The sequence below is a fragment of the Mobula birostris genome, chromosome 8, assembly GCF_030028105.1.
Source record: "Mobula birostris isolate sMobBir1 chromosome 8, sMobBir1.hap1, whole genome shotgun sequence".
In the NCBI taxonomy this organism is placed as follows: Eukaryota; Metazoa; Chordata; class Chondrichthyes; order Myliobatiformes; family Myliobatidae; genus Mobula; species Mobula birostris.
Window position 1 is genome coordinate 116,349,431 of NC_092377.1, and position 12,599 is coordinate 116,362,029.

Consider the following 12,599-nt stretch of genomic DNA (forward strand, 5'->3'; position numbering starts at 1 on the left):
GAGAGGGGAGACAAGGCTTCTAACTTCTGTTCTCCAAAAGCCTCTGTTGTCTCGACCTGGTCCTCTTCCCTCGCCTTTTTGATCCCCCTCTGCATCCTCTGTGTGTTTTCCTCCAGATTTCAGCAGGTATGTCCGCTGCTCTGTTCGCTGAACCAGCGGGCATGAGCGCCATCAATTGGTCCCTGGAATACACAATGCGGCCATCCTGCTGCCACGTTAGCGAGACGTGTCCGAATGTAACTAATTCCAGCGCTAAAATAAACAAGTAAAACTCTCCACCAGCATGTTAGAGAGGGTGCAGCTTCAACGTGTTACCATGAGAAAAAAAATACAGCAACTAACTAAGTTAAAAAGTTTAAAGGTAAGAAACTGCGGAGCAACTGTAACCAGCTGCATGTACGACCGGCGCATGCGCAGAAACTCCAACCACCTTACCTACTACCAACCACCTTAAAACTGTGCCCTCTGGTGTTAGCCAGAAGTTGAGTAGAAGTACAAGTTTAAGGGAGAGAAATTTTGTGCTTTGCTGTGCACATCTGAGACTTCAGTCTCAGAATCAAATTAAATTATTATCAAAGTACGTATATGTCAGATTTCTCTTCATGTGGGCTTTCACAGTACAACAAAGAAATACAGTAGAATAAATGAAAAACTCAAAGACAAACAATCTATGTGCAACAAAAGGCAAAGTGTGCAAATATAAGAAAAACAAATAATAAGTAAGTAATAAATATTGAGAACATGAATTGTAGAGTCCTTGAAAGTGAGTCAGTAGGTTGTGGAATTAGTTCAGTGTTGAGGTGAGTGAAGTTGTCCACACTGGTTCAGGACAGTAATAACTATTCCTGAACCCAGTGCTGTGGGACCTAATGCTCCTGTACTTCCTTCCTGATGGCAACAGAGAGAAGAGAACGTGGTCAATTGTGGCAGTGTTCCTTGTAGATGTGCTCAATGGTGGGGAGAGCTTTGCCAGTGATGGAATTTCAAATCTGCACTTTCATTTGTCCATGAAGAATTGAATCTATGCTTTTCATTTTAAAAAGCTGTGCTTTTCGAATCCACATAAAAATGCCCATTTTTTAATTTTCTGAACAAACAGATCCTGTGCGGGAAAGAGATCCCTCGGTGGGTCAATCGGTTGGCTCACTTCAGTTCGTGCATTCCATTCCTGCAGAGCTGCTTGCCGAAAGAATGGCTGACACCAGCTGCCCTCCAGACCAGCGTGAGCCACGAGCTGCAGGAGGAGCTCGAGGAGGCAGAAGAGGCAGTGGCTTCAACGGCTTCAGGATCTACATCTAAGTCAACGTTAGTGAGGCCAGGACACCATACCAAACTGTGATCCTGCACAGTGACTCAAGAACTGACTTCTTGTAGACTTGCAACTGACCTTTTATTTTTAAGAAAAGAAACTATTTGCAATTGTTAGGAACTGTGCTGCAGGTTGCTGAATGTTCTGGGGTTTTGTTTTACATTTTCTCAAGTGTTTTACCTAGAATCAACTGTTTTTGTTTTTGTAGCTTTTGTTCTGTGTGTGTGTGTGTGTGTGTGTGTGTGTGTGAGAGAGAGAGAGAGAGAGAGAGAGAGAGAGAGAACGCGTGTGCAAAGGACACACACCACTTTCTGAGGCTTGAAGAGGGGTCATTGCAAAGAACTTACATTGTAAGGTTCATATGACAGTATTTTGGATAATTGTTTACAATGTCCCATGTTGCTAAAACTGGGATCAACACTAATGACCAGTAGTAGTGATTTTATCTTTTTAAGCAATCTTTGAAGTGGACTGGTACAGTAATGAAACTGTTCATTTGCTGGGGTATATTCAATGGCTTTTTTTGCATAATTTTCAATCCCACACACTCCATGATTAAAATAGAAAACAGTTGCTAGACTTTCCAAGTGTTCTTTATTTTAAAAATACTTCTATTTATAAAACAAAAATCTTTTTAAAAGCTTCCAAAACTGTACCAGTCTACAAAATGCAAAGTTAAAATGTTGCTGGACACAATCTAAAACATAGTGAGCAATAAGCTTTTCACCAGCATTTTCTGAACAGGGAACTTGTTTTTTTTTCTTAAAATGAAATAATTAGTGTTCTTGGGGCAAAGAATACAAGACCTCTTCAACTGCATTGGACAGTAAGTGGAACTAACCAAAACTACCTGGCATACCATGAGGATGCCCCATTCAAGTGGTATTGTACATTGTCTTTTTAAACTTTAACATTAGCAGTTGCATCTGAAAAATTTTTTTAAATCTTGAAACTCTATAGTTAATTACATTCTAGGAGAAATTAGCACTTTAAGATGTATACTTAGACTATTGTGAATCATGCAATTTGAAACAATTTTTTTAAAAGAATGGAATCATTTTGACTCTGGGATTTTGTGATGTAAGTTTTCCCTCCAGAAGTGATTTACTGTATTCTTAGGTGGTGTTTTGGTCATGTGCTGTTCCAGCCAGCTCAGCATAAATAATGTAACCATCTCAAACTGGTCCAAACCCTTATTCCTTTATTTTAGTTTTGTCTCAGCAACCCTTAACAAGTTGTCCTTGCAGTTGATACTTTGCACTGTTGTGTGCCTTAGAAATTTTCTACAGACTATCTTAAACTTGTACAAGGTTACTTAAAGAGGCATTGTGATCTGTGCTTGTACATAAATCCTCCTTGGGTACCATGCTAATCAGAACTTGTTAGTCAGCCTACAGATAAGTAACGAAAGCATAATAAGCTGGTTTTTATTCAAATGCATTTGATATTATACATAAACAGTAATATTACCAAGTCTTTTACATCTTTTACTGTTAACATTGTGACACTAGTTGGAGCTGATATAATTTTGATTGAAGTTGATTCCTAAATCTAATTGTGCTTCAAATAGGAGCTCTTGACACCCTGCCAAGGATTATGTTGCTGTTTTAGTAGTATTCCTAACACTGCCTGACTCTTGCTGGCAACATAACTGCTGTCAGGATCATTTGCCATTGTTGTTTATGTAAGCATAAAGTTAATTCCAGTCCAGTGTTTGTTCTCCCTTTCTCTTGTTGCTTCTGTCTGAGAGGAGGCTCAAGGACAGATGAATTCAAATCTGCCCACCCTTCTGAGTTTTGTTGCTTGAAGTCGTAAGAAATAATTTGGCAGCATGCATTGCTGAAGAATAATAAGCATTATGAGGCTGCTACTTGGTTCATTTCTGTAAGCAGATTTGTGGTTGCCCTATTCTCTGAAATTGTTCTCAAAAACTTGTACAATCCCACTGACTCTAAGGTGGAGCACTACCTTACTGAGCAAGAGTTGTGGATATTAATAGCAGTCATTATACATTGTGTAAAGGTTGTGTAAGCCTGCACAGCATCATCTCTTGGTCGATCCAGAGCATACGCACTCAATTGCCAGGGTACATCTGTGAGGTGCCTTTTAATTATGATATAGGGTACTATTGATAATCCAGGTCAATTCATCCAAAATACCTCATCCAAAATGTGTTTTCCACTCCAGTAGCTGTAAGGTTTGTTCCAGTTAAATATTCCATTAAAATATGTAGGTAGTAAGCCCTTTACTATTCCAAACCTTGCATACTTTAAAAGTAATTCTTGTACTTTATTTTTTGAATAAATGATGTGATGGCAACATTAAAGAATTGTTTATTGTAAAACTTGGTTGTTTTTTAAATGTGTTTTAGTTTTAGGAATTCAGTTTCTCACACCCATAATCTACATCTAGTTATTTGTTCCATCACTTCTACTTTCATTAAGCAATATTAAATCAAGCCATCTTCCAATCCTGTGGCATTACATTTATAAGCAAAATGGATTAGAGATAATAGAGTCTATGTAGCTTATTATTTTAGAATAAGGGATAGACTTCATCTGGGGCTTCATCAGCTGTGATGCAGTCGTGAACCCAAACATCAACAATTCCTCTGCTCCCACAGATGCTGCCCAACTCGTTGAGCCCCTCAAGCAGATTGTTTGTTGCTCCAGATTCCAGCATCTTCTGTCTCTTGTGTTTCCAGATCCATCAAACATCAACCAGTTCCATCAACCTCTATCTATCATTTCCAATATGTCACACGTTAACATATTATGAATATCTGAATTGTAAACATGCCAAGTATCCATTAGAGTCCTCTGCCATCACATACAGACTACGATTGTAGTCTCTAATTAGACTTTATCATTATTTTATTTATAAATAAAGCAATTTGTGATTTTCTTTGATATTACTTATTCATATTTTCTCTCCACATTTTAAAGATTCACTGTGAATCTAAAACAGTTGAGAAACAGGCCCTTCAACCTATCTAGTCAATGTCAAATTATTAGTCTGCCTAGTCCCATTAACTCGCAGCTGAACCGTATCCGTCCATTCCCCACCATTTAGGTATTTATCCAAATTTCACTGATATTTTGAAATCGAACCTACATTCACCACTTCTGCTGTCAGCTCATTCCATGCTTTTCCTACCCTCTGAGTGAAGAAGTTCCCCTTAAATTTTGCTTTTCACCCTTAGCCTATTTGTCCTTCCAAATCTCTTGTAGTTCAACACGTTTCATGTTTTCTGCCTTCTCTTATCCTATATGTGTTTGATATCCAGATTTGAGTTTTCCCTTTAACTGGTTTTATACTTTCACTCCCATCTCCTCCTCAAAATGCCTCTGCTGCTTTGACACTAATTAATCACCTCGAGGTGCCCATTCCAATCCTGCATTTCATTTCTGTTTGGTATAACTTCACTACAATTTAAAACTTTTAACTTGTTTTTGTCCTTTTTGAGAATATGCTGCATGATTACAACTTCCACATTATATATTGCAGATTTCCAGTGCCTCCATTTGACCAGGTTCATTCCCTGAAACCCTTTATATATCTGATTGACTTTTTATCATCCTTGTGCCTAGGTCCCTAATGTATCTGTCTCTACCACTTCCCCGGTACCTTCCTCTTACCACTCTCTGTTTAAACATAAAACTTACCTCTGACGTTCCTCTTCCCCTATACTTTTCTCCAAACACTTTAAAGTTATATCCCCTCATATTAGCCATTTCTGCCCTGGGAAAACGTCCCTGGCTGCCCACCCTTATCTATGCCTGTCATCCCCTTCTACACCTCAATCAAGTCACCTTTCATCCTCCTTCACTCCAAAGAGAAAAGCCCTAGCTCTCTTAACCTATCCACATAGTCCTCTAATCCAGGCAGCAGCATTGTAAATCTCTTCTGTATCATGTCTAAAGTTTTCATGTCCTTCCTGTTATGAAGTGAACACGATACCATTATTCTCTTTGTTTCGAATGGGGTTACTTCAAATGATTAATGCAATAGACACCAGGCTGCAGGAAATAGTACATTACACAAGCACATGACGAACTGCAGTGTCCACTCATGAAGTAATTAATCAGTGGCGTTTCCTGAAAACGGCAGTGTTAACCAGAATATCAAGGGATACCTCTTCTTCGTATTGGGATTTAATTTTACATCATAGAAGTGCCACAGCACAGGAGACAGTAACTTGTCCCATCAAATCAATGCCCTCTCCTTGCAGAGTAACACTATCTTCCACCTTTTTAAATTCTCAAATGAATCGGAATCAGGGTTAATATTACTAGCATGTTTCCTGAAATATGTTGTTTTGCAGCAGCAATACATTGCATTACATAACAAAAAAATCTATAATTTTAAATTAATGCAAAAAGAAATTTTAAAAAACACCGGAAAATAGGTAGTGTTCATTGTCCATTCACAAATCTGATGGCTGTGGGGAAGAAACTCATCCTAAAACATCAAGTGTTTGCTCCTATGCCACTCCCTTGATGGTGGCAATGAGAAGAGGGCATATCCTGGGTGATGGGAGTCCTTAATGGTAGATGCTACCTTTCTGGGGCATCACCTTTTGAAGGTGTCCTCAATGCTGGGGAAGCTAGTGCGCAGTAAATTAGCAACTTTGCAACTTTTTCTGTTCCTGTGCAGTGGCCCTCCGTATCAGATGGTGATGCAGCCAATTAGAATGCTTGTGCTATTTTCTTTTATCGGCACTGATTTTGTTTCCACTTCTTTGTACAGTGAGTTTAGATCATACATAACCTGAGTTCAAAAGTAAAGTTCTTTACATTCCCCTATGTGTCTTCATTGCATAGTTCTACATGTGCATCCCTGGTCCTTAATGCAGCTGCCAGTGGGAACACGCACACAATGCTGGAAGAACTCAGCAGATCAGGCAGCATCAATGGAGAGGAAGGAAGAGTAAAAGTTTTGGACCAAGACTCTTCATCAGGACTGGAATGGAAGAGGGAAGAAGGTGGGGGAGGGAAAGGAGTACAAGCTGGAAGGTGATGGGGAAGGGGGATGAAGTATGAATCTGGGATGTGATGGGTGGAAGAGGTAAAGAGCTGAAGAAGAAGTGGAGTGTGGACCATGGGAGAAAAGAAAGGAGGAGGGGCACCAAAGGGAGATAATAGGCAGGTGAGGAGAAGAGAAGGGCTAAGAGAGGAGCCAGAATGGGGAATGGAAAAAGAGAAATTACCAGAAATTAGAGAAATTAATGTTGATGCTGTCAGGTTGGCGACTACCAGACAGAATATTATGCGATGTTGCGGTCCAACTTAAGAGTGGCCTCCTTATGGCAGTATGGCAACTATAGACTGACATGTGGGAATGGCAATGTGGAGTTAAAATGGTTAGTTACCAGGAAATCTTGCTTATTGCAGACAGTGCAAAGACGCTTAATAAATGTTGGGTCTCACCATTGTAGTGTTGGCCGCACTGGAACGCCGGATACAGTAGATGACCCGACAGACTTACAGGTGAAGTTTTGCCTCAACAGGAGGACTCTTTAGGGCCCTAAATGGAGGTGAGGGAAGAGGTGAATAGGCAAATGTAGCACTTGTGCTGCTTGCAGGGATAAATGCCAATAGGGAGATTAGTGGGGAGGGGCAAATGGACAGGGGAATCATTGAGAACTTGACCCTTGCGGAAAGTGGAGAAGGTAAAGATGTACGTTATGATGAAAGGATCCCATTGAAGTTGCAAAGAATGATGTGTTCTATGCGGAAGCTCGTGAAGTGGTAGGTAAAGACAAGGTAAACAGGGCGGCAGAAAGATGGGAAGAAGGAAGATGTCTGGGAAATGGAGGAGATGCAAATGAAGGCAGCATCAATGCTAGAGGAAGGAAAATATGTTCTTTGAAGAATGAGGGTATCTCAGATGTTCTGGATTGGAAAGCTTCATCCTGAGAACATGCAGTGAAGACAAAGGAACTGAGACAAGGGAATGGCATTTTTACAAGTGACAGGGTGGGAAGAGGTATAGTCAAGATGGTTGTGAAAGTCAGTATGTTCACAAAAGTTATCAATGGACAGACTGTCTCTAGAGATGGAGACAGATCAAGAAAGAGGAGAGAGCTATCAAATGGATCAAGTGAATTTAAGGGTAGGGTGGATGTTGATAAGATTGATGAGCTCCGCATGGGTGCATGAAGCAGCACCAATGCAGCTGTCAATGCAGTACAAAGAGTCAGAGAACATGACCAGGGAAAGCTTGGAACATGAACTTTCCACGTTGTCGACAAAAAGGCAAGCATAACTGTGGTCTGTGTTAATGGGAACAATTTCCTTCCATTTACATCACCTAAACCAATCATGCTCCTCCATCAAATCTTTCCACTTTCTTGAGCCACGGAGAATGCCTCCAGGTTAGCTGAAGTATTTAATGTATGAATAAGAAGACAGGACTGGTTAAATGTTTATCCTAGAGCAGTGCGCCTAACAGTATAAGATTCTGCCCACTCTACCCGTATTTAGAACTCCAGTCCAAAAAACAACTGGTAATTGTAGCTCTCCTGACCCACAACAACATGATTGGCTCTTATCTGTCCCTCAGTAAGCCCTCATTGTGCAACAATTATTGCTTTATTGCAACAGTAGAATAAAACCCAGCCTTGACATCATTGGACAGGAGTCTAAGTAATTGTCAATCAGACTGGTCAAACAATACGCTAGCATAGGCCCACTTTCAGATCATACCTGATTGGCAATGTGTCTGAGTACATCCTGACCCACCAGAGAAGGTATTGCTGCAGTGAGTAACCTCAGAATCTCCATTGGCCCTAGACGAAGGAACCAATCCTCATAGAGGGATCAGAAGTGGAGAGAGTGAGCAGATTCAAGTTCCTGGGTGTCAAGATCTCTGAGAATCTAACCTGGTCCCAACATATCAATACAGTTATAAAGAAGGCAAGACTCCTACTTCATTAGGAGTTTGAAGTGAATTGGCATGTCAACAAATACACTCAAAACGTCTGTAGATGTACAGTTGAGAGCATTCTGACACGCTGCATCACTATCTGGTATTGGGGGGGGGCAGCTACTGCAAAGGATGGAAAGAAGCTGCAGAGGGTTGTAAATTTAGTCAGCTCCATCTTGGGTACTTGCCTACAAAGAACCCAGAACGCCTTCAGGGAACGGTGTCTCAGAAAGGCAGCTTCCATTATTAAGGACCGCCAGCACTGAGGGCATGCCGTTTTCTCACTGGTAGGAGATACAGAAGCCTGAAGGCGCACACTCAGCGATTCAGGAGCGGCTTCTTCCGTTCTGCCATTCGATTCCTAAATAGACATTGAACCTCACTTTTTTAATATATAGTATTTCTGTTTTTGCACAATTTTGAATCTATTCAATATATGTACACTGTAATTGATTTATTATTATTATTATTTTATTTTGTGTTTTTTTCTTCTATATTATGTATTGCATTGAACTGCTGCTGCTAAGTTAACAAATTTCACGACACATGCCGGTGATAATAAACCTGATACTGATTCTGACACCATCAGGTCAGTGGCATTAGATCGTATGCATAAGGAAAACTCAGGTTTGTGGCAAGTAAGAAATGAAGGATAAAACTTAACACCTTATCCTCTCCAATCCATTTGTGGCAGATGCACCTAACCATCAGCATTAGTAAGAGATGACCCCTGCACAATCTTTGTGGAGACTGTCATATCTCTGCAGCACTATGTGCTTAATGGCACTGCAACTAGTTAAATAAGAATAGATTTGGCAAGTCAAAGGTACAATGCATGGGTGAAGGGTCATTTCCTTTCGGGTAGAGAAGGCTGGAGATATACAAAATGATGAGGATGGAGATAGGGTAAATAATAGGAAACTCAAGGAGTGATGGTCAATAAATGGTGGCCATCTAATGCTACTACATCACAAAAATATGTATATGAGAATAAAATCAACTTTGACTGACTTTGTAAAGGGAAAACTCTGTCTAGGCCCTAATCCTACCCTAAATCCTTGAATGCCCATTTCCTCCATAGATTTTGCATGACCTGCTGAGTTCCTCCAACACCTGATTTTTTTGTTTAGCTGTGGAATTTAAGTTCAGTTAATAACTGGAGTTTAAAAAGGAGAAGAACTACCACTCTTGGTAATTAAGATACCAGATTGCCACAAATGGGGAGGTTATTTACTTAATTGTTTATGGAGCTACAGTGTGGACTAAGCCCTTTAAGTCATGCCACTCGGCAACCCCTGCCTAATCACGGGACAATTTACAATGACCAATTAACCTACTAATGAGACATCTTTGGACTGTTCACAGAGTCCTTGCAGATGACATCGGAATTTAGCTCTGACCTTGGAAGCCCTAAGCTGTAACTGCTATGCTACTGTGACGCCCAATTTGTAACCATAACACATAGGAGTAGAATCAGGCCATTTGGCCCATCAAGTCTGCTCCACCATTCCATCATGGCTGATCCAATTTTCCTCTCAGCCCCGATCTCCCGCTTTCTCCCCGTATACCTTCAAGCCCTGACCAATCAAAAATATGTTGACCAGAAGAAACTAATCAAGGACAGGGGAAGCAGACAAGCCAGTTGTCTTCGTTTCCCCCCATTTTGTGGACTCTGAGTTGATTATTGCTCTTGGATAATCTAATCAGAGCAATTGACTGTAGACACAAGCAGCTTCAGGTAATGACCTGCTAAACCTTAGACCATTCTCAGACAAGTAGCTATTTGTTATGTTAAATGCCAGACCTACCAAAGAAGCAATCTGTAATCTCATTAGACTCTGTCTGGGTTGCCTCAGTTAACTGATTTGGACCAGTCATAGTGTAAAGACACAAATACACAAGGCTGGGGTGGGCAGAGCCATGGAACAATGTTGGCTGTAGCCCTGTACAATGACCAGTGAGAAGGTGACCTTGAGCCAATGGGATGGAGATCCAATGGTTCAATTGATGAGGAACACTATAAGAGTCAAGGGCTCTAAATACACAAGGACAATAGCTCTCCAGCAGCCAGAGACCAACCATCATGGAGAAGGAGGACCCCATGGACACGTGGAGATCCAGACCACGAGGAATGCCTGGTCAGCATAGACTCCTTTCCCGGGTAATACCTTTCCTCTTCATTGACTGTTCATGGAGTGTCAGGGATTCTAGTCAGCTGCATACAGGTAGATAGTTTGTGAACCTAGGTGCCTTTTAGTTGAAACAATAAAAGATACTTGTCGATAAATGCAGATTCTCTGTGCCTCACTGATCATTATTACAAGGGGTGATTCTTGTAACAAATCTATCAGCTGGCGGGTCAATCAGCGACAGGAGCAGGCTACAGTGACGAGGTTCCTTGCGGATCATCAATGCTTGTTTAAAAGTACAGAAGGGACAAGTTGGGCAGCTATTGGTGGGAGTACGCCAGTGGTGAGAGTAGAAATGTCAGGCTTTGTCTCAGAAGAGGCTTAGCTCGCAACAGGCATTAGCTCTGGGTAAGTTTCTATCAATGTTCCTTTTTTATTTCTCTTTCCATACCTAGTGTTGTAAATGGCTGTTCTCTGTTCTTCATATGGATATGGAGTCCTGGGAGACCCAGAATCTCCCAGAAAACTACATCTGTGTGAAGTGCATCCAGCTGCAGCTCATTGAAGGCCATGTTAGGGACCTGTGGAGCTGCAGCTGGATGACCTTCGGCTTGTACAGGAGAGTGAGGAGATCACAGATCAGAGTTACAGGGAAGTAGTCACCCTGAAGTTGCAGGAGGCGAGTAGCTGGGTGACTGTCAGGAGATATGAAAATGTGAATAGGCAGTTAGCACAGACCATCCTGTGGCCATTCCCCTCAAAAATAAGTATAGCATTTTGGATACTTTTGTGGAGGATGACCTCCCAGGGGAATGCCACGGAGACCAGGTTACTGGCACTGAATATGGGTCCGTGGTGCAGTAGGGAAAGGGAGGAGCAATAGTGATAGGGGACTCAATAGGAGAACAGACAGGAAATTCTGTGGACATGAACAGGACATCCCAGGTGCCAGGGTCAAGGGCATCAATCATAACATTTTGGAGAGGGAGAGGGAGCAGCCAGATGTCTTGGTACGTATTGGTACCAATGACACAGGAAGGAAAAGCAAAGAGGTCCTGAAGAAAGAGAGCTAGGCAGAAAGCTGAGAAGCAGGACTTCCGGGTAGTAATTGCTGGATTGCTGCCTGTGGCACAGGCCAGTGAGGGTAGAAACAGGATGATTTGATAGATAAATAATTTGGCAGTAACTGGAGGCGAAGTGAAGTCAAAATGGTGCTAAATGGCGACTCCTTTGCTTTCCATCTTTGGAAACGGCTCTATTTCTATCTTTGATATCCCTTTTTTTCCCTTTTCAAGGTTCATTTGAGGATCCTGACCTGGAATTACATGCTGACTTCGGTTCTTTGCGGGAATGGGACCTGCTCTCAGGGGCTCACGACTGGCCACTTTTTGATATCCCAAGGACTAGCACGCCTTCAGGGTTCCGGAATTTTGTAGCTCTGGGGACGTGCTGATTCTAGGCTGTTGCCCCTAACTGAAGCATTGCGGGAGAACTCGGAACATCGGAGCAGCAGGTTAACTGCCAGGGGTTATGTGTCTGAAGAGCTGCGCCTTTTTGGTGCCAACTCTCTGGGCGCAGATCTCAAAAAAAGTGACACAACAGACTTTTCACATCGTAAATCAAAGAGTTATTTGTTATGTCTCCCCTCTTGCTGTGAAATGGGGGAAGAGAGAGAGCCTGTGGAATGTTGAATTATGGAGTGAACGAGTAGTCTTTGGGGTACTGCAAGTCTGTGCCTTTAGTGATGCTTACTGCATACTTGAGTGCTCGGTGGAGGGTGCTGATGCTTATTGGGGGGGGGGGGAGAGGGAGATAGACTGTTTCCCTTGGTGGGTGAGTCCAGGACAAGAGGCCACAGTCTTAGAATTAGAGGGTACCCATTTAAAACAGAGATGAGGAGAAATTTTTTTTCGCCAGAGGGTCGTGGATTTATGGAATTCATTACCACATACAGTTGTGGAGGCCCGATCATTGAGGGTGTTTAAGGAGGAGATTGATAGGTATCTAATTAGTCAAGGCATATAGGGAAAAAGCCGGAAATTGGAACTAGATGGGAGAATAGTTTAGCTCATGGTGGAGTGGCGGAGCAGACTCGACAGGCTGAATGGCCTACTTCTACTCCTTTGTCTTGTGATCTTGTGATAGATTCTTGAATCATTGGGATCTCTTCTGGGGGAGGTATGACAGGACAGGACGGATAGTAAAAAAGCAAAGATAACGTGCAGTCAGGAAGG

General features: G+C 41.8%; 1 protein-coding gene across 2 annotated transcripts in view; it reads left to right on the plus strand.

The window, feature by feature from the left end:
• LOC140201617 (deubiquitinase DESI2) overlaps positions 1-12,160 on the plus strand; it is a 179,563-nt gene extending 167,403 nt beyond the window's left edge. Inside the window, exon 5 of one of the 2 annotated variants that reach the window (XM_072265993.1) lies at positions 11,661-12,160. In XM_072265993.1, the coding sequence (XP_072122094.1) occupies positions 11,661-11,801 (141 nt within the window). In that variant the 3' untranslated portion in view covers positions 11,802-12,160. Of the gene's footprint in view, positions 1-1,099; positions 3,654-11,660 lie in introns of those variants that run through there. The other variant, XM_072265992.1, reaches the window with a different exon arrangement.
• Positions 12,161-12,599: the final 439 nt, after the last annotated feature.